Source organism: Anopheles stephensi, chromosome 3 (assembly GCF_013141755.1).
Source record: "Anopheles stephensi strain Indian chromosome 3, UCI_ANSTEP_V1.0, whole genome shotgun sequence".
Taxonomy (NCBI): domain Eukaryota; kingdom Metazoa; phylum Arthropoda; class Insecta; order Diptera; family Culicidae; genus Anopheles; species Anopheles stephensi.
In genome coordinates this window covers 49,462,370-49,482,771 of record NC_050203.1, presented here as the reverse complement: position 1 = coordinate 49,482,771, position 20,402 = coordinate 49,462,370, and the positions used below count along the sequence as shown (strand labels likewise).

Genomic DNA, 20,402 nt, shown 5'->3' with positions numbered 1-20,402 from the left:
ATTAGTTTCCGTGGCCATAATTACAATCGCAGTGGCCCGTCACTGTGGACTACCGTTCAAGTGTACACATCAGTCGTGCTCAGCAGGAGTATGATAAAGCAAGCTTGGGAATCGAATTCCTTCCCGTGCCAGAATGTTGCAGACCGGAGCCGAATTTGTGCTTTCACCCGTTGGTGTGACGAAGGTGGTTTCTCTTGTAAGCATACGTAGTCGCTACACAATCTTGGGAAGAAAGTCGAGTCCGCTTAAACCTAATTCAATTCTCCGCAGCTGTGTATGATCGTCGGTGGAATGATTTTCATCACTGCCGGTGACTGTGTCGAATCCAGGGTTTGGTGTGTTGTTGGCTGATTGCTTTCTTCGTTCCAAAACGGGCACGTCGTTTGACTGGCATCAATTGTTTCATTTGTTTCTAGGAACATAACGTACATCACCATTACTACAGGCAGTGCGCTTCTGACGATGGTATCGTACTCGAGTTTCGCGCTTAATTTAGTGCGAACGGATCGCGGCCTCAAAACGCAACACATTTCCGTGCTGGCCGTCTCGTACGCCGTATTCTTTTTCCTTCTGATCGTATCGATCATTACAATGACACAGTGTACACGATCGGTGCAAGTGGTGCAAAAAATACCGGAGGTAAGTATCGCGCTGGTTACCTGGGAACCGTTCTCGGAACCGACTGACCGTTTTCAAACAATTGCCCCCGGCAGCCGCTAACCATGATAGCCGCCGTGCTATTAGCAATCAGTGGAACAATTTTATTTCTCCGTTGGAGAGCAACGGTACAAACGGAAGAACTGCAGTTACACTCGCACGATCGAAGCGTCACTGAGATGCGCACCAACCCGAGAGAGGCGCGTAAATCCGTCATGGTGTAAAGCACCGAATCCACTTACGATAATTCAATCTCATTTGCTGGTTGTATAGCTTTATTCTAAAAAGTAAAAAAACTCAAAATGCGTTCATCATACCGCTTGCAGCACAAAACGCACGGTTTTGCTTATGCCGAAGCATCCGAAATGCCCAAGTCTTTCGCCACCGTGTACGCACAAACGGTCATCATCTGATCCTTTACACGGTTGTAGTTTTCAATGGCCATCGGTCTCGCCTTTGGCCAAGCGCCCAGCTCCTTGTAAACCGGACGCACAAACTTCATCCGGAAGTTGCTGTTGGCGAAGGCAAGAATTTCATCCAGCTTGTCAAACAACCGGGCACGTATGTACAGCCGCACGAAGCGGAACCGTAGTTCTGCGTTCTTGGTCGTGCTGAATCCGTACGTTTCGCCCAGCAGCGCCACCTTCTCCGCCGTCAGATCAACGATCGTTTTCTTCTCGAGCAGTTGGGCAAGGAATTCAATCAACTGCACGCTAACCAGCTTTTGCTTCAGCAGCGGAGAGTCCCGGATGGTGTCCAAATCGTTTTCCGCCCACAGGGTGGCATGGGCCAGGCATGCTTCCAGCATGGATCGATCGTAGCTGAGGAATCGAGAGAGATTGTACATTTGTTAGCTGAAAGCGTTCTTAAAGCATTTACCCTACAATTGGCAGCGTACCTCGGAATGACTGGTGGCATACCTTCGCCGAACAACCACAGGTCCCAATCGATTCGCTCGAGGTGCACTTCATTCTTGGGATCCTCGCGGAACCACTCGTAAAGCATCTGCTTGAAGTCGTTCGTAAGCACCGACTGGTACTTGAAGCGGTTCAGGTAGGCGCGGAAGAATGGTTCAAACTTGGACGGCCCGCCGAGCAGATCCTCCAGATAGCGCAAGAAGGTCGAACCCTTGATGTACGGCACGGTGGAGAAAGCATCGTCCGGTCCGCACTCGGACAGATCGACGACCAGCTTTGTCAGTTCGGGCGTATCGGCTAGCTGAGTTTTAATCTGCAAACGAATTAAGCCCATTAAGCATTTGCCCGTTAAAGCGAGGCTACATGATGCGAGATGCCAAAAAGACTTCGCTAAAAAGGTGGGATTATGCGAAATCTATCCATCAAAAAGATTTCGCCTCCTCGAGCTGGAATCTCGGAAAGATTTCGCTTCTCTCTAGCCCTCTCTGTCACATTCTATGCGTTGCCATGGTAGTTTTCGGTCAAAGAGGGAGATAGCATGAAGTGCTCTAAACAACACGGGTTGATGAACCGAGATGATTTTGACGGAAAAATTTCGCAAATCCTCCTCCTTTTTAGCGAAATCTTTTTGGCATCTCGCATCATGTAGCATGGCTTTTACGCGATCGTTTCGCCAACACACGTACACAATCCGACAGCTCGCTCAACCCGTGCAGGGCATGGAAATCACGCGACGCATTGCCGGACAATCGTCCCACGATCTTGCCTTCCACAAAAACCGTAAATCCTTCGTTCAGCCAGAAATGCTCAAAGTTCCGATTGGTCACCAAATTTCCGGTCCAGCTGTGGGCAATCTCATGAGCCACTACCGTCGCCAGCGACTTATCGCCCGCGAGCAGGGTCGGCGTTACGAACGTTAGGCACGGATTCTCCATACCACCGAACGGGAAGCTCGGCGGCATTACCAGCAAATCGTAACGCTCCCAAACGTACGGACCGCAAATTTCTTCTGCCTTCGCAATGAAGTCAGCCGTTTGGGAAAACTCTTCGGCGGCTTCATCGATCTGTTCCTGCTCGGCCCACACGCTCGAACTGGAATAAAACAGAAAAAAAGCTTTAAACTTTGTTCTCTTGATCCACAGCAGATGTATACGCTTTGGCTTACATGGGTCCTATCGGCTTGGACACCAGTGCACCCACCACGATGGCAAGCAGATAACTGGGAATGGGTGTTTTCTGCTGAAACTTGGATACTCCCGGTGTGGAATCGACCCTTATAGCGCTCATCAACCCGGTAACCTCCTTGGGATGATGAAGCTAAACGAAAGCAAATGAAATGCGCGATCGGTAAGCAAGCAACGCGAAACGCTTTCCCCACACCTTACCGTGGCATTGTAGGTAAACTTTACGGCCGGCGTATCTTGGCAGGGCAGAATCGAACGGGCATGGATCGCCTGACACTGGCTGAACAGATACGGATGCTTCTTGCCAAACGTTTGCTCGGGCGTGAGCCATTGCAGAGCACTCGCTTTCGGCGATGTTTCGTAACCGATCACCAGCGTTAGATCGTCGTTCGTTTTCGTCGGCAAGTAGATGGTCAGCTTGGAACCAATGTTTTCTACCGTACCGCCGATGTCCCAATCCACCGGGACCTCACCGGCGGAAGACTTTACCACGACGGAAGACACGCTAATGTCGCTCACATCCAGGAACTGTGGGTGGTGCAATGAGAAAACCGTTTTTGCGTGAGTAAAGCCATTCACGGTGCGATCGATTGCTCGTACGTACAATTTCCTCGAGATCCTTTTTGATCAGTTTGAAGTTAAGCGTGGCCGTACCGGAGATGGTGCTCTTATCGAAGTTAACCGTCCAATCCAGATCCACATGACGTATGATAAGCTCATCTGTAAGAGTGATGATGAATAACATGCGATTAGGGCGCAGGGGGACATACATATGTTAAGTGGGCAGATAAGGCAAACAATTGAACATTTCAGTGGCATTCCACTGCACTATCTCGTTCCAGGTGGCTACTTACGAGCATTCGAATAGGAGCTTGGATCCAGCGGGCTCAGGCGCATCGTGGTAATGGGCCGGTACAAGGCTAGCAGCGAAACTACGACGGTAACTGTGAACAACACCGAGATGGAACGCTTTGCAAAATTATACATGATTGCCAATAATGGTCCCTAATTAATATGGAGATCAGAGGTATCGATTGGGGGCGGGGGTAGCTTAACTCCCTCACTCAGTCCCACATCATCATCAGAACCCACGCAGATGAGATCACGAACCTCGGGTGGCACCTAGTCGGCAGCCTGAGAACGGGGGGACTGACAGCCCCCACGATCACCTTCTTCTTCCCTTTAAAATGGTAACACAATTGCTGTTGCAAATGTAAATAGTGAAACGCACTCGAAACTCACCAAGGAATGCCGAATCACTTTTTCTACTGTGTTGTCGCTCCGACTCCCACGAAAACCAACTGTTGAGTGAGAATTATCTGCTCCGAGTGCAGATTCTAAATACAATGGCAACCGAAAGTCATCCCGTGTATTGCATCTGTCAACAGACGGGTCATCCAAAACAGGCCCCCCATATATTCACCTTGGTCACAAACGTCAAAGTAGGCACTGTCAGGTTTGTTGTGGTTGTGAATGCGGGCACATGCCAAAGAAAAGGAAAATTATTTGCTAAATTATTCCTGATTTTCCGAAATCAATTCCAGTACTGCAAGCAAATTCAAGAACGCATTTGTTCTAGGACGCCGGAATGTCTGTTACACAACGAGTGCAGGTAAAACAAACAAGTTCGACGCCGTGCTCAACATCCCCCCGGTGGCCGGTGTGTTATGAAATCGAATCATGTTGATGTGTTTTTGTTATTTTTCTGTGTTAGCAATGGGCTACATTCGCCAGAACATGGCACATATTCGATTGCACCTGGCAAAACCCATTCGAGGCTGCATCGTTGATAAGGAAACATTTGATGGGTTTGCATAAACCAATCTACCATCCTATGAGTGAGTGTCGCTAAAAATGAGGCATACAACAAATCCGGCTACCTACTGACTGCTGACCCGGGAAACGGGAATTGGTTTTGCTTTCAGATGATTGCGGTGATCACGTTGTGGTAATCAACACGGCTGAAATTGCGCTTCCCGGCGACGAATGGAAAAAGCGTGCCTACTTTCACCATACCGGATACGCGGGCGGAGCAAGCTGGACACTGGCATGGCAACTGCACGAGAAAGATCCAACAATGGTAATGGCAAGGCGGGCCTGCATCGATACATGAAACGCACTCTTAACGAGCTTCTTTATTCCACTTTCTCAAAGATTATGAAGAAAGCCGTGTACCGTGCAATGAAGGGAAACCTACAGCGTCGACACACGATGCAAAGGCTCCATCTGTTCAAGGACGCCGAAGTGCCGAAGGAAGTGCTTGAGAACGTTACCAACCAAATACGTCAACCGCGGCGTGTTCCAGAACGGTTGGACCACATCGATCCAGAATTGGTTCGCAATTTCCCGAAGATTATGGACTACCCGAAGGATTACATTCTGCGATAAGTAATCGTCGCGTAATGTGCTTTAGTTTTACCCTCCGGCGGTTAGCAATAAAACAGATCGTGCATGTATACAACAGTATTCCTGAGTTTATTTCGCTGATTTGTACTCTGAATGCAGATGGTTTGCCGTCTGGCAACGCGTCAGTGTGCTGCACCATTCCAGCGAAAGACTAGCTAAGCTTCGGAAACACGAGTCCCGGGTAGGGTTTGCTCGAGTTTCGTCATACGGCATAGCATTTCGAAGAATAAATGAGCCCACTCCCGCCTTCCCGCGGCACCAATCCGTGCGGCGTCGTGCCTTACTTCAACGCCTTAAGAACAACGTCGAGGATGCTCTTTGCCTCCGGGAACTTGTCTTTCCTCGGTGGTCCCTTGGACATTCCGGACCATACCAGCACCTTCTCACCGTCCACCGACTTAGCGATGGAGATTTCGAAAGCTCCCCGGCGCGGTTTCCCGTTCTCGTTCAGCACAAGCTGAAGGTTGTGTTCCGGCGCAAGCTCGCACAGCTCCGAATGGACCTCGGCGGCCTTGCGCTTAAACACGGATCATGACTTACAGTGTTCGATGAACACGTAGGCCCCATCCTTCGAGCCCTTCTCCTCTGTCTCAACCGGTTTCGACGTAGCTTCTTCTGGCTTGGCTTTCTTGGCCGTCGTCTGAAACGCGCATGCATATGAGGAAATATGTTTTGATTCTTTCAATTGGCGGCCTAAGCACTTACCTCAGTGGACTTGGCTGCAGCTGCACGTTTGCGACGCGGAGCCATCGTTATGGCGCTCCAGAAATTTTACCAAACTGCCTCTTTCTACGCAGTATTCCAATTATGTTGCACGCCTGTTTCCTGCTCAAGGCTTCGCACGCCTGACAAATAGCCGCCTGCTTCGATGAACTTTGGCGGGCACAAAAGGATAAACAGCAACAACACGTTTGACAGTTGACTGGCAACACTGCCGTAGAAAACAAATGGCGCGAAAAGAGTAACGGACAAATGACGAGACCTGCTGGACAATGGCAATTTTTGAAATTTCAAAAGTTTGATTGTTTGAAGCAGTTTCAATTCGGATCTTTTCTCTAATTTCGGCATTACAATTTCGATAGGCCTGGGCCTGCCATCTGAAACATCTTCAACTTCCTGTTGATTGATTCGCTTGCATTAAGCGGATTATGCAGGTTTGTTTTATTAACAGAAGAAAACTTTCCTCTAATCGTACTCTGTTCCGGCTTACTGAATTAATAGGTAAACGGCATAAAATACACATAACATCAAGAGACGGTTACAGACATTAGAAACTAATAATGTACTTGATCGATACCATGCGTTCTGCTTGCTGTGGATTTCGCTAACGTCATGGGATTAGAAACAGGGTGTGATATATGCAGTCTTAGCAATAGAGTTTACTGTAGTTTGAGCACACGTTCGATGGGATGGTTCGTTTTGTACAGAAACATGACCGTCAATCAGGCTATCGGTCGCTTTGCTAACGTTGATGTTGCTTGTAACGATCTTACTACTGATCGCTGATCACTGGTTGAAGCACACTTCTCGTGAGTATGCCACCTGCAAAAGAAAAATGACATTAATAAAATGCAGTAAGGAGACATGGAATTCAAAATGTCTATAGTACCAGTAATTCCATCATCGCTGTCCACCACAATGCCCAGGTACGTTGCGAGACCTCCAATGACCAGCACCAGAACGAAAATCACAATGAGCAGAGCCTTCTCCCGGGAGGTGAGTTCTCGTCGGCAACGACATGACCACGTCCAGTACTGTTCCCGTATAACGCTGCAATTGAAAGAAAGAAAGTGAAAGGGATTAGGTTCAACTCTCATATTATCCATCCGACGATGATTCATTCAAGCCGTTTTGGACAGTACTCGAACACATCTGGCACGGGCAAGGAGGCATGCGGAGACAGAAATAGAAGTAAGATTTGATAGCATTATTACGGGCCCACCTGGGGCAGAAACTTGATAAGGACGGGCCGATAGCACGCCGCAGGCAGGTAAAGAAAAAGAAAGAATAGCTAGAGATTTTATACGAACAAACAAATGATTGATGAGACTGCTATATGATTCATCAATCCAGGCACAGTGAAAGATCACAAAACACTGCAATACTGTCACCGGTAATCCAATCGGTGATGGCAATCGAAATGCTATTGGCTCGTATTAACGTTACCACAATCATCAGTATCCGTATCCATGTCCGGCGTTTGGGGGAGAAGAAATTGAATTGGTCTAGTAGGCTCATATTGTCGACTAGAAGAATTCTTCAACAAGGGTTGATAATGAATTACGACCCCTTTTGACGCAAAAGTACAAAGGCTTTATCTTGTTGCAGTGTTGATGTGTTGTTACAGCATGCAATTTGATAAACATTGTATTATATTAAATACTTTTCAAAAAAGCGGGGAAAACATTCTGCAACTTCCAACCCAACTTGAAGCTTCCAGCGTTTCGCATGTTCCGCATTGATGACATTCACTTTATCCTTATCGCAACCATCTTATCGCAATGCTGTGTAGCGCACTTTTACACATGTTCCTATCGTACCCCGCAAACATACATCTATCCGATTAGAGGTGCAGGAATTCCACATACCACCCATTTGGCAAAACTTAATGTTCAGCATAATCCAACATCCCCAACGTCATGGATTGCTTCGTGTGTGTTGCCACGGACTACCATCCCACGTCTCACTCACCTCGGCTGTGTACTGGGCATGTTTATCACAGTGGCACCGGAATCGTTGGTGAAGGCCGGGTTGACGATGCCATCGCCATCCACACTCGCCGTACCGCGCACTGATCGCCCGGGTCGCTCCGGCAGCTCGTAATCTGTCTGCAGCTGGCCCTGCTCGATGAAGTACACCTTGCTGGACCGTTCCGGTTTGATGGTGCCGTTGCCTGAGTCATCCCGGCTATCGGTTCTGTTAAGCGTTGCCGCAGCATCAACCAGCGTCGGAAAGGTGCGGCTCGCAATGACCGGACTCTGAAACGGTGTGCTGTACGCGGACGGAGGGCTACCCAAGTTCAGCGGCAACTTCGATCGGACCGTCGCGTACTGCGACTTTTCGCTAAGGTTCGATTCCGAGCGTGACGGTGGTGTTCCATTCTTGCGGGCGTCCGTGCCTCCCCCCGCTCCGTTCGCCGGTGTGCCATTTGCCGGTGATTGCTGACTATTGCCCTGGTTGCTGATGAACGAAAACGAGAGGCTGTTGCGAATAAATTGCATCACCTCGGCACAGGTTGGGGAAGACGATCCCTGGCGATTGTTGTTGCTGCTACTGCTGTGCTTGCACTCCTCGATCGCGCCGGTTCGAAGCCTTCATCAAGCTCACGGACAACGGGATCGTGCACCTTGTTTGTTGAGGTGGTATCGAACGAACTGCCCCGCCGAGCTTCCAGTAATAACTGACCTGCAGAACGACAGAAACGTTACAACACTCTGGAACATGCGAATCGAAACGTGTTACGCGTGTTGTGGATGGCAAGGGTTCGTTCGATTTATGACTTTTCACAACCCAACAACAACAAAAAAACGCGCGCACTACCACACCGTCACCGGTTCTTTCCGAACCCCGTCACCGGTGTGGCTTCCCGATAACGATGATTTCCTTATTCGGGTTTCACGGGGGCACAGTGCGTGATAAGATACAGATAATCAGCACCGATGATTGTCACCCGAAACATCCTGCACCAACCGGCGATGATGATGATGATGGTGATGATGGGTGGTGATTTCGGAAAAATTTGAGCTTTTGAGTATTAAATACACCGTCAACCAATTGATCAACAATCGTCACCAAAACCTAGCACCCACCCACACAACAGGGTCTCCATCAACAAAATGTGGAGCAAGAGCGTTCCTAATAACACCGCTTGCTTACTGTAAGAAAGCAGTCAAAACATCAGACAACAATGATTACGCACACTTTGGAAAAAAGGGAGAGAGAGAGAGAGAGCGCGAACGCGGAACCAAGCAGCAAATCTTATCAGAGCCATCCGCCGTCTAGGCCGCCAGGAATGGATGAGAATGGGTGCATGTTCGTGCGTGTGTGTGTGTGTGTGCATCATCAACAACAACAACAGCAAGTGGTTGCTGTTTCGACCCACAATTGCTACCCGGTACTTCTGCGGAATTGTTTTGCACATTTTTGAAAATGGCGTAATCCGATGCGTCGTTCACTTCCGGCGAGCGGATTAGCACCGGCTAAGCAGGTGTACACACGTTATGTTGGGAAAGAGTGTATGTTTCATGCGCACTAACTACTCACTACTTAAGCTACCACACACATACAGGACACGAAACAAAGCCAACCCCAAAGTACAGCAGAGATAATCGATGAGACGAGAGAGAGAGAGAGAGCGCGCATCCTCCGCACCGTCGCAATCAGCTACTTCCCGCCACGGACAGCATGCCTAACAAGGGATGTGGATGGGACTAGCAAAAGAAATGCTGCTGCTGTGTTATCGCAGGTCGCTGGTCTTTTAACATTTACGATGAGTACGACGACGACGGCGTCAATCTTCCAGCGTGTGTGTTTTAGCTACTAGTTGAGCTGATTGCGTTGGTCTCCGCCTGGTAAATGAAACTCCTGGTGGTAGTTTATGGCTTGCCGCTTAACAAATGTTTGTCCCAGTCATAATGCGGGGGCCTGTGTTCCCTCGTACCACCAGCATGGTGTTGCTTTTTTTTTTTGCGGTGCTAAACTTACAAGCGGTCTGGACTGAAGTCAGGTGGTCGTTAGCCACAGCTCTAGAGCTCTAGTGTGTCCAGCCAAGTGTCAACTCCATTCCGATATCGCAACTTGGCGTGGTGGTGGTGCCCTTTCGCTCCAGAATTATTGTAAGTAACCGAGTAACACTGGATAATTCCTTTCCCCAGTACTGGCACGCTACGAAGCCACCGAAACACTAGCCGAAAGCGGGGACTGCCGGGATATACACAAGCCAACAGCGAGAATTGGGCGTTTGCAAGTAGTATCTCGTTATCGCGAGGCGTGATACGTTTCTTTCCATCTTACCCCCTTGTTTTCGTTTCCGAAGGGACGGTTATCCTCTGCTTAATACGTGTTAGGGCCAGGATAGGAAAATAAACACAAAATCCTTAATCATCGTGAATGGCAAAATTGATCCATAGCTATGTTGTGTGTGTGTGTGTGTGTGGTTCTATTTCGATTGAACGAACGCTATCAGCAGAGTAGGCGAGTTCGATTTTATAGTATCAATTTTGACGATTATCTGGCCGAGAGTTTAAGGGCTGGTAAATATGATCATCACACATAACATATGTTATTTCACCAAGAAGCTTCACCAAAGCCTTTACAGCTCTCTGGGAAACAGTATTACCTCACACACTTAACACACTAATAACCGTGTCTAATCCGCGTCTTAATGAAACTATCATCCCTGTACACATAACAAATTTTGTCCCCGTTGTCCCGTACCGCGGAGGGGTTCTGTTATCTTTACTGCACTGGACGTGGGTAAATTACATGTGACACGATGTCGTCCACATTACGCTGACGGACCGGTGGAAACTTGAATTTCCGATGCGCATCCACGCACAGATAATGTTCAGTGTGTGGGGCGCGCGAGTGGAGATGTGGAGAATTCCCTTCCACTGCACTTGAGAGATGCGTTTAACGTTTGCAGGTGCACAACAATCACACCGACATTGGTCGACAACTTTAGATTTCGATTGGTTAAGTGTGTTAGCTGGTTCTATTTGTTTGTTCAATGTGTCCAACGAGACATGATTTTTATCTTGCTATTCTTTCTAAAGCTTCTATTGGCGGCAAGCTACATATAATCTAATATAAGCTAAGGGACATACTCAGCGCAAAGCAATTACCGATCTTTCACTTTATCGTTTATTGTGGTATTCCTTACATTTTGTAGGCAAATGGGATTGCAGGCAAAACTGTACACGTGTACCTTCCGAGCGTAAAAAGGCTCTTACAAAAATCCCTAAAACGAACCGTTTAACTCATCGAACAAACTGTCCGAATCTATCTCATCGCCCGCAGAACTTTCAACTGCCGGCTTGCTTTGGGTTGGTGTTTCGTAAAAGGTGGCTGCCTGTTCCACACTTACCGTGCTCATGTCACTTTCCTGCGAATCGATAAGACCCAACCGCTTACCAACGATCACCGCCTCCCAGAAAGCTTCCTTCCGTCGCGTCAGCAACATCTGCTTAAACTCTGTCATCCACTCGTTGTACCGGTACGGGCCAAGATTTCGCGCCTCGCTTCGATACACAATCAGCGCCGCCACTACCTTATCTCCCGGTGGCCGCATCGAGGTGAACAACAGCTCGAACAGAACGTTCTGCAGCTGGGTAGCTACGGTGGCAAACTTTTCACCCCTGCGGAGCAGAAGAGCGAAATCCTGTGCCGGGGTAATGGTGCCCACGGACACAACCGTCCGTCGGTCGGTATCGTCGTCGTCGTCCATCAGAATGCCGCTGTCTACGGTGGAAACGATGGAGGTGGCATCATCCTCTAGCTTAACCTTCGCCATCCGCTGGAGCCATTCGGCGCGCGTGTTTTGTTTGATTTCTTTTAATTCAAACAGCTTTTTTACATCTTCCAGCGCCGGTTTTGAACGATCCGCCACTTTCTTCGGAACGGTCGTTAACTCTTGCAATGTGCTGTCCGGCTCTGCTGGCAAAGGTTGGTTGGGATTGAGCGCACGGCGCGCTACCGCTCGGTACACGTGCTGCAGCGTCGGATTGTAGGTGCCGTGCAGTGCAAACGCTTCGCGAGCCTCTCCATTCGAATCGTCAAACGCATCCATTAGGTTCATGCTGTCAATTAGCTTGCCGATCGCGTCGTACTGTTCAGCCGTTGGCTTCGGTTTCGATTTCAGCAACGGAGGGAACTTCAAACAGCACAACTCATCTAAAACGTACAAAAAATACATTAGGCAAACGTGACCGATTGGGGAAGGATGTTATCGGAAAATCTTACCCTTAAATATAAGCTCCAGCATCGTGAGACATGGAACTTCGTTTCGATACGTCGGCACCAAGGCATTCAATCTTGGCCTATTGTCTTTGCGGTACACCTTGGCAGCGATCATGGTAACGTTCAGTTCGGCCATTGCTTTAACCAACGCGGAAAGCTTGTGGTTCGAGGCGGTACATCCCTTCTTTGCCACCACCACGTGCGATCCTTTCGCACCCAAATGTTCCTCGAGAATATTGCTGGACGCAGTGAATCCTAAGCAGGCCAACCGTGCCTCGCCCGATCTGTACTCGATATCGATCGTGTTATCGTACGGCACGGCTGTAGAACCGTACATGTAACCCATAATAATATCTTGCATCGAAATTTCCATCGGTTTATCATTCAAAAAGTATTGCGTCTTCATTTCCACCCTGGTGGTGGAGCTGGTGGAGTCGTCAACACTGTCCACCTTGAACGATCCCAATCCTTTCTCTTCACTTATCATAACATAGGCCGAAATGGACAGATTCACTTTCGTGCCAATGCACAGTACGGAGTTCCAAGGTGTCGGTCGTACGGCTTTTGGGTCGAAAAACGCCAACATTCGCTCTGCCCAGTTTATGTTGGACACGGTTCCGTTTGTGTCATTCAGTACTTTCTTTACCCATCGCTCGTTCCAAGCACGCGCTTCCGATTTGTTTGCCTGCTCTTCAAACGTGCCAGAGGTGGTAAAAATCGAAGCGACGGTTGCTGCTGGGTGTTGGACGAAGTTGGTAATGACGTGTAGTACGGCTTGCATCCCGCGTATGCCCTCCAGCACTCCGGCTATCTGATCTTCCGCGACATTGTCCCGTGTAAACAATGGAGAAATCAAAATAATACTGTAATCGGTGAACTTTTTGCCCAGGCTTTCGGTTTTTAGCAAATTGGCTGCCACGATCAACGCGTCAAACCAGCCGGCCTCCGAGCTCGATCGTGTTACTTGTTTCTGCAGTATACGCAGTGTTTGCCAGCTGGCTTGTTTCAATTCGAACGCTTCCGTGATGTGCTCGTAGCCACCTAGTTCGACGCTTAGCTGATTGTTGGTTTCCTGCGTTCCGAACAGCACCACACCGACATGATCGTTGGGTGCGCTGAAAATCTATTGAAGTTTGGTGTAATAAATGCCCGTTTTTGTTCGGACTTTCTGATCGATACGTACCAAGCGCTGTATGATAAGCGATACACACGTTTTCGCCTTTTGGAAGAAGCTTTGCTTTTCGATACCAGTAGCAATCGCAGTGCTAAGACCGACATCTAGAACAATTATATGTGCTTTCTAAAATGTTAAACGTATGAAACGTTACACTGGTTCAATTTTTTTAACTTGGCAATTATTAGGACCTCTTTTGATAACCAATGCTGATTTACGTACCCCTGATGCGCGAGCCATCTTGTTGATGTTAGTTTACGATATCTCACCGAAAATACTTTGTTTTCGCACAACAGTTAAGACTGTTGCCTGAACCACCTTTCAAAACACTCTACTGGACTACACGCTGCGTACTTTCCTTCAGGATAAAACCCACTCTGGGCGAATCAATTTGAACCTAAGCAATACAATCACTTCTTAAACATGTCCCAAACGACGTGTACTGGTGGTGTGTCTGTTTCGTTCTATTCATCACACGACGAGGCACTTGAATTTGCGCATTTTGCAAGTATTTACACCGTCTTACATGGATTCACATGAATCCAGCGGTGTTGTGAAAACAGCTGTTTGACAGTTCAAAGTTATGCTACCGGTTTATAGTGTGTGATTCGGAAGTTGACATACGTTCACGCTAGATTTTATATTTTGTTTCTTCTACCAAAAGCGCATAACTCAAATGCGGACAGCTTGAAGAGCATTTAAAAATGTATAAACAAGGCATCACTTCTCATTTCAAATAGTAATCGACTTCTTTATAACAAAATTGGCTAAAGATCTTTAACTTTGCATGATTTCAAGCGAGCTTGGTTTTGAAACCAGTTGTTTGTTGTCATTTTCATTTGGCGCCAAATCACTACGGCCAGTGAAATGCCAGTGCTCCTCGACCATCAAGAAGCTCAGAACACGGATTGGCTGGTGAAAAGTTTGAACCATGGCGTGGAAGTGTTTACCGTACTGGAAGATCCCAAACGATAATTTCTATCCAATTTCGATGGTCTGTGTAGCGGAGGAAGATCAACAAACAACGACGGTCGTGGTGGCGAGCGCAGAACACGTGTTCTTTCTTCCCGTGACGAACATAAATCGTACGTCCAACGAGCAGCACTTGTTTACCCGCGGTGACCATGCGTTGGCTGCACCGATCAGTGCGTTAAAAGCTACTGATGCTAAAGTATGTCTAGTTTCGTCAGATGGACGTTTGACGGTAAACGCATTGGTGGGCGATGAGCTTGCTAACGTTGCCAATTACAATCGTGTCCTGCATGTTGAGTGTTGTTCTAAAAAAGGCGAATTGTTCCTAGTGAGACAAAAGCAGGCTACTGGAGGTCAGATAGTGTTGGAGGTGATAGATGCTTCCAAAAGATTCTCCTCTCATGTTCCTCCTTCCAAGTGCTATGACCTCGTGGTAGAAAGTATCGATATTACCGCCCGATTCACTATCAAAAGTGTCGTTGTCAAGGAAGCAAATGAACGGTTTATGAGTGATTTCCTTTGCTTTACAAAGCTTAGCATCGGAGACCAAATATTGCTGGTAGCCATCAATAACAGTATCTACTGGCTGCAGGAGCAGGACACGGGCGAAAGTGATCTGATAACAGTGCGTTGTTTTGCCTCATGTGTAATAGATTTTGAGCTGTCTAAAGCTAGCCTTTGGCTAACGGTTTTACTGGAATCGGGTGTGCTGGTTGTTTTCGGCCCTACTCTAGCGCCGGAAGCTTTAACAATTCCAACCACCTCGATTTATCTTCCGGCCCCGATCGAGGCTTACGCTTTCGAAAAGGAAAATAATGCTTTCCTGTACTCCAACGGTGCCGGTATCCATCGTGTGCACTACTATTGCTCGGAAGAAACAAATCAAATCGTAACAGAAAGGAACGAAATACCCGTCCGAGGCGTGATAGCAATTGCTATGCTCGAAAGCCATGCACTGGCTCTGCTGCTAACGGACAACAATCAATTCTATACCATCGATTGTGCAGATAGAAAAGCGACCAGCGTACCGGAAGTACCGAAGATGTTTACGCTTGGAAAGGGCAGACAAGCGAGTTCGAAGCGTATGACGAACAGGCTCACGGAAGAGGTTTACTTTGACAAACGGCTAGACGATGCACTGCAAGCCGAACAAGCGAAATTCGACGTACTAGCACTGTACAGCAATCGATCCGCGTTTGAAGGGCTTGCTCGCGCGGATACTACTTTCCATCGTGACATGCCACCGAGGAACGAAAAAACTCTCTGGATAGGAGGAAACCGGAAAGAAACGGTTTGCCTATTCGCTAGCATAAGAATAGAAATCAATCTCGGGTTCTTCACCTTACTCTCAAACCAGAAAAGCTGGAATATTTACATCGAGCATAACGGAAGCACTGTCACTTACCCCGTACACGATACATTCTCATCCGACGGAGTGCTCAACGGAATAGTAGCTCTAGGGAAACGTGCGTTGGTGAATGGTTTGCCGACGTTTCGCTTCTTGCTAGTGACGACGCTAAAGCATGCAAATGAAAGGCTTCTGCTGACGATTCCGATGCCAACATCTGCACAGCCAGTGGAAGAGTGTGCAGGACATTTCATACAGACAGCACCATCGTCATCAATCTCCACTGAAGGGAGTGTGGAGTCGGCTGCTAGCGACGTTATAGCTCAGAACAATCCTCATCCAGTTCGCTGCCAAAGGCAAGATGAGCGCATCATCACGTACTGCATTCGGAACGAACAATCGAAAGCTAAGGCAGTCAGCTTTTCCAATGCTTTGGAAACCAATACACACGCCACGTGGTCCGCTTTGGATGCGTCGGTTAGCCTGAGCTGGCATGGCGGCAAGGCAGCAATGTGTCTCAAAACGGACTGCCCGGTAGCGATGGATGTGGTGAAACGTTTTCTGCTTGATAAGGATGAGTTTGCTGCTGAAATCGAACAGAGGAGGGAAAAATTAAAAGTAAACTGCTTTTATTCACATAACACCGTCCCTATGGAAGATACTGTTACTTACACGTATATCCTTTACCCATTACAGGGGCTGTTTCTCGAGCTGCAAGCCGTCACGGAAGGTGAGCATATCGTTAAGCTGTATCGGAAAGTACGAAACAACGATGTCCTTGATGACGATGTCCTGTCCCACGTTCCTCGCTAGTTGTGGACGCAACAAGCTGTTTTTGCTATGTTGCTGCCCTAAACGCACTCTCCAGCGTGCTGTGTGTTCGCCTGCGTCGTCAAGCAATTGACAGACTGATGCGAGTGTGTGTGTGTGTGTGGGTTAGGAGCGGAACGCGCATGCAATGCAACGATGGTGGCAAAACAAAAACAAATCACGCACACTACCACACACACACGTCGTCATGCTGCTGCGTATTGTGCGAGAAGTTGATGTCGGAGAAATTGTACGGTTTTGCCAACAGAGAGTTGCCGCAGCAGAGAGCTTTGCGAAAGTCGGAACTCTTTGGTGTAGTTTTTCAGGCAATTCGTGCTTGTGGGTGAAAGAGGCATCTCGAATGGACTGCTGGTGCCTGCCTGCTGACTGCGTTTCGTGAATTGCAGTAATTGTTTCACCCGTACGCAATTTTCTTCTCTCGCCCAACTTGCCTGATTAAGTGGTGGTGCATGAACCGCAGAGCTGTGGCGGAGAATCAAGTTTTCTTTGAATTCTTTGATTAGCCACACCAGCAAGCAACCAAGCAGTGAACGCACCGAATCAAAATCGTGTGGGGCGTACTAGCAGGGCGTAGGAAGCATAAGAGCATCGAAATCGCACACTCACAGCTCCGGACGAACCATGTACGCTTTAATTAAGGCACGTATCGCGAAGACCATCGAATGAGGAAATTGTGTTGACGAGACGCTACTGCTGTGGCACTGTGTCCGCTTGTGTGTGGACACTGCATTCAGTGAAGCATAGCGCAGTGAAACCGAAGACTTTTTGCTCCAAATAAGTGGTGAACGACGATTTGTCTCTAGTGTTCCGCGCAGCAAAAACAGCTAGCTGAGGTGTGAACCCGTCATTGACACCGACACACACACACACACACACGCGCAGCAAGTGCGAAGTAAAGAGATAAAATAGTGGAACCATCATCAGGAGGACAAAAAACGCAAATAATTGCAAATCCTGCAAAAGTGATACGAAAACAAAATAGGAATTAATCATGCCTCCGCTAAACAATTGCAACGGCAACAATTGCGGAGACATCATTTGTTCCCTTTCAACGCAATCGCCCCTTTCGCCTGGCACGGATCTGTCCCAGGCAGTTGGGGGCGTACCAGGCACTGCTGGGAGTAGCGGTGGCAAGCCTCGGTTCAGCTGTCCACATTACGCGCAAAAAATGCTGCTTAATCTGAACGCACTGAGGCTCGATTCACGGTTTTGTGATGTTGAGATCAAGGTAGGCGATGCTACCTCCGTCCACGCCCATCGGGCCGTGCTGAGCGCAAGTTCCGCATACTTCGAAGCCATGTTCCGGCCCGAACTGGGACTGAGCGAAGGCAAACAGAAGACCGTCACGTTACACTCGATACGGGCCGACATCCTGGAGCTGCTGGTTGAGTTTATCTATACCGGGCAGATCGAAATTGAGCAGGTAGGTTGTGCCGAATTCCAGCGAATGCTAGATCACCTTTTTGCTCACCCATCCATTTCCGCAGAGCAACGTGCAGGAGCTGCTGGCCGCAGCCGACATGTTGCAGGTGCCGGAGGTAGTGGACGGATGCTGCGAGTATCTCTGCCGGGAGTTGCACTCATCGAACGCGCTAGGCATACTGAGGTTCGCGGAAGCGCACAACTGCCGCCAGCTGGCCGAGGTGGCGGCCAACTTTGTCCACAGCAACTTCCCGAAGGTGGCGCTTGAGGACGAACTGCTCGACATTCCGTACACGCTGCTGGTGAAGGTGATCGCTTCCGAGGCGCTACGGGTTGACAGCGAGTACCAGGTGTTTAATGCCGCCCTGCGCTGGATACGCCACGATGTGGTACCGAGGCGCCAGTACGTATTTGAGATCCTTTCGCACGTTCGCATCGCCCTGGTGCCAGTCGGGTTGATCGATCAGGCCATCGCCGAGTGTCGGGATGTGTCGCTGAAGATTGCACTGCGTTCGGTGCGCAAAGACCTGACATCGCGCCGCGGACAGCTGGTGCCGTTGCGCGTGTGTCCGCGCGTTTGTGCGAAGAAAAGCATCTACGTGATCGGCGGTTCCAGGCGCGAACAGTCGGCCGGCTGGACGCCCACGGATTGGATCTTCGAGTCGGTCATAAAGTATGACATCTTTCGCCGCGAGTGGATTGAGTCGGCTCCGATGGAGATTGGGCGTATACTGCCCGGCGTGGCAGCACTGGGTGGAAAAATCTATGTGATTGGCGGAGAACGCGGCAGTCAGATCCTGGCGAACGGGGAGGTTTACGATACACAGAACAATAACTGGGAACCGATGGCACCGATGAATGTGCCGCGTTGCGAATTTGGCCTGTGTACGCTCGGCGGCACACTGTACGCGATGGGCGGCTGGATCGGAGAGGATATTGGAGGTTCGATTGAATGTTACGATCCGATGAAGAACGCTTGGCGCATGGTGGGCGACCTGCCGGAACCGAAATTTAGCATGGGCGTCGTGAGCTTTGAAGGTAAGGCGATCGATGCAGAATTCTTCTGCAATTTATAACCCACTAAACAGACTGTTTGATTTACACGCAGGATTGATTTACATTGTCGGTGGCTGTAATACTCACTCGCGGTATCTAACTGATTTGATTAGGTAAGCATCGCGTAACCATGGCAATTAGCCAACCCATCAACTAACATCCTTTCCCCCCCTCCGTCTACTTGGTGCAGTTACAACCCAGTTACAAACGAATGGACAAAGCTCGCGTGTATGCAAACAGCACGGTGCCAGATGGGGGTCGCCATCCTGGATCGGCATCTTTACGTGGTCGGTGGCAACAGCAGTCAGCAAGAGATTTTGCGCACTGTTGAGCGGTACAGCTTCGACGAGGACAAATGGTCCATGGTATCGCCGATGACGGTGAGGCGCTCCAGTCCGGCTGTGGCCGCGGCCGACGGTTTGCTGTACGTAGCTGGCGGTGATCAACCGTGCGAAATCAACTTCTACCGTGCGCAGATTACTATTGCATCGTTCGAATGTTACGATCCCATCACGGACCAGTGGAAAGTATGCCCGGACCTGCCCACCAGTCGCTCCGAGGCGGGTGCTGTCGTCGTCTAAAGGAATCCACACGCTACTGGATACATTCACTAACCAAAGGATGCGCTTATGAAGCGCTCGTCGTCCCGCTTCCTTTACTACCAAATCAGTCTGCAGTTTCTGCTTTTCCCAGCCTAGAAAAAAGAATTCCACCTACCGAAAGACAGTTGTTGGTGAAGGAATGTTTTGAACTACATATACAGGGTGTACATTTTGGAAGGGTCCGTCAGCACGATATAACTCGATCGATAAACTGGAAGTGTGTCGCATGTAACACCATGTGGCCGGATCCAATAGTCGTGTCCTATTTTCCAAAGAGTTTTCAATTTCAAATCCTCTTTTTGGTGTTAAATTAACAAAACATTTCCAGTGTTCGATCCACTGGTTTGTCAAGATGTTTGTTAAACAAAACGTTGGTTACATCCGGACAGTACACCCAGTAGCTAAGCATACCGATTGAGATATACACAACGTAAAAAAAGAAGTATAGTATTCTTCATTTTACTACGTTCCCGGGTTTCATCATCATCCACAGGACACCGAACAGGCACCCAATCCCTAAAACAATCTTGTTGCGGCTGTCGCACATCTCATTTGTCAATTTTTGATTAATTCTTAATAAAGTGTTTTAATAAAGCAATTGGCGATGATGGTAATTGCTGTGTTTTGATCGACGAAACTTACTCGACGTATAACGGTGAGATGGAAGCATACGGTCTCCTTCATATAGCCCTACAAGTAAAGCCATTGCTCAGTAGGATAATGTTTTGTGTCCATGGGAATCATAGCATACCGTCAAGAACTAACCAGCGCACCGACCTTACTGCAACAACTGAATGAGATGGTCACTGCCTGTCTGCATATGTCCTTATCGATGGTCTTGCTCCTTCTGCATTGCATTTTTGATGGAGCAGCGTG

The 20,402-nt window shown here is 48.6% G+C and overlaps 7 protein-coding genes and 1 pseudogene across 17 annotated transcripts; 4 read left to right on the top strand and 4 right to left on the bottom strand.

Moving 5' to 3' along the window:
• Nucleotides 1-16: 16 nt before the first annotated feature.
• On the top strand, nucleotides 17-990 carry LOC118509081. Its single transcript, XM_036049215.1, has 4 exons — nucleotides 17-196; nucleotides 271-335; nucleotides 417-639; nucleotides 714-990. The coding sequence occupies exons 1-4, from the start codon at nucleotides 134-136 to the stop codon at nucleotides 879-881; spliced, it is 519 nt and encodes a 172-aa protein (XP_035905108.1). The 5' UTR covers nucleotides 17-133; the 3' UTR covers nucleotides 882-990.
• On the bottom strand, nucleotides 910-4,149 carry LOC118509074 (leukotriene A-4 hydrolase). Of its 4 annotated transcripts, none has more exons than XM_036049203.1 (8): nucleotides 4,001-4,149; nucleotides 3,613-3,702; nucleotides 3,363-3,478; nucleotides 2,960-3,286; nucleotides 2,740-2,891; nucleotides 2,261-2,666; nucleotides 1,556-1,887; nucleotides 910-1,478 (listed from the first exon to the last, which is right to left on the bottom strand). In XM_036049203.1, exons 2-8 carry the CDS (start codon nucleotides 3,653-3,655, stop codon nucleotides 1,004-1,006), a joined length of 1,851 nt encoding a protein of 616 aa, XP_035905096.1. In that variant the 5' UTR covers nucleotides 3,656-3,702; nucleotides 4,001-4,149; the 3' UTR covers nucleotides 910-1,003. The 4 variants fall into 4 exon arrangements, with proteins under 4 accessions (XP_035905096.1, XP_035905098.1, XP_035905099.1 ...); XM_036049205.1 differs by having other exon boundaries at nucleotides 3,990-4,109; XM_036049206.1 differs by having other exon boundaries at nucleotides 3,613-3,727; nucleotides 4,001-4,101.
• A 35-nt stretch (nucleotides 4,150-4,184) lies between these two features.
• On the top strand, nucleotides 4,185-5,224 carry LOC118509080 (39S ribosomal protein L13, mitochondrial). The gene is made up of 4 exons (XM_036049214.1): nucleotides 4,185-4,370; nucleotides 4,473-4,596; nucleotides 4,684-4,838; nucleotides 4,913-5,224. Exons 1-4 carry the CDS (start codon nucleotides 4,347-4,349, stop codon nucleotides 5,144-5,146), a joined length of 537 nt encoding a protein of 178 aa, XP_035905107.1. The 5' UTR covers nucleotides 4,185-4,346; the 3' UTR covers nucleotides 5,147-5,224.
• Nucleotides 5,213-6,065, bottom strand: LOC118509082 (annotated as a pseudogene).
• Nucleotides 6,066-6,277: 212 nt separating this feature from the next.
• LOC118509072 lies at nucleotides 6,278-16,481 on the bottom strand. 8 transcript variants are annotated; one of them, XM_036049199.1, is made up of 5 exons: nucleotides 16,288-16,481; nucleotides 15,673-16,201; nucleotides 7,856-8,569; nucleotides 6,774-6,934; nucleotides 6,278-6,706 (listed from the first exon to the last, which is right to left on the bottom strand). In XM_036049199.1, the coding sequence occupies exons 3-5, from the start codon at nucleotides 8,383-8,385 to the stop codon at nucleotides 6,657-6,659; spliced, it is 741 nt and encodes a 246-aa protein (XP_035905092.1). In that variant the 5' UTR covers nucleotides 8,386-8,569; nucleotides 15,673-16,201; nucleotides 16,288-16,481; the 3' UTR covers nucleotides 6,278-6,656. The 8 variants fall into 8 exon arrangements, with proteins under 8 accessions (XP_035905092.1, XP_035905094.1, XP_035905088.1 ...); XM_036049201.1 differs by lacking the exons at nucleotides 15,673-16,201; nucleotides 16,288-16,481 and adding an exon at nucleotides 10,178-10,279; XM_036049195.1 differs by lacking the exons at nucleotides 15,673-16,201; nucleotides 16,288-16,481 and adding an exon at nucleotides 9,869-10,140.
• Nucleotides 11,004-13,869, bottom strand: LOC118509068 (X-ray repair cross-complementing protein 5). Its single transcript, XM_036049190.1, has 4 exons — nucleotides 13,518-13,869; nucleotides 13,305-13,421; nucleotides 12,125-13,244; nucleotides 11,004-12,055 (listed from the first exon to the last, which is right to left on the bottom strand). The coding sequence occupies exons 1-4, from the start codon at nucleotides 13,533-13,535 to the stop codon at nucleotides 11,124-11,126; spliced, it is 2,187 nt and encodes a 728-aa protein (XP_035905083.1). The 5' UTR covers nucleotides 13,536-13,869; the 3' UTR covers nucleotides 11,004-11,123.
• LOC118509069 lies at nucleotides 14,077-16,767 on the top strand. Its single transcript, XM_036049191.1, has 2 exons — nucleotides 14,077-16,233; nucleotides 16,312-16,767. The coding sequence occupies exons 1-2, from the start codon at nucleotides 14,227-14,229 to the stop codon at nucleotides 16,426-16,428; spliced, it is 2,124 nt and encodes a 707-aa protein (XP_035905084.1). The 5' UTR covers nucleotides 14,077-14,226; the 3' UTR covers nucleotides 16,429-16,767.
• LOC118509070 (actin-binding protein IPP) lies at nucleotides 16,365-20,124 on the top strand. The gene is made up of 4 exons (XM_036049193.1): nucleotides 16,365-17,869; nucleotides 17,934-18,906; nucleotides 18,977-19,037; nucleotides 19,115-20,124. Exons 1-4 carry the CDS (start codon nucleotides 17,438-17,440, stop codon nucleotides 19,503-19,505), a joined length of 1,857 nt encoding a protein of 618 aa, XP_035905086.1. The 5' UTR covers nucleotides 16,365-17,437; the 3' UTR covers nucleotides 19,506-20,124.
• The last annotated feature ends 278 nt before the right edge of the window (nucleotides 20,125-20,402 follow it).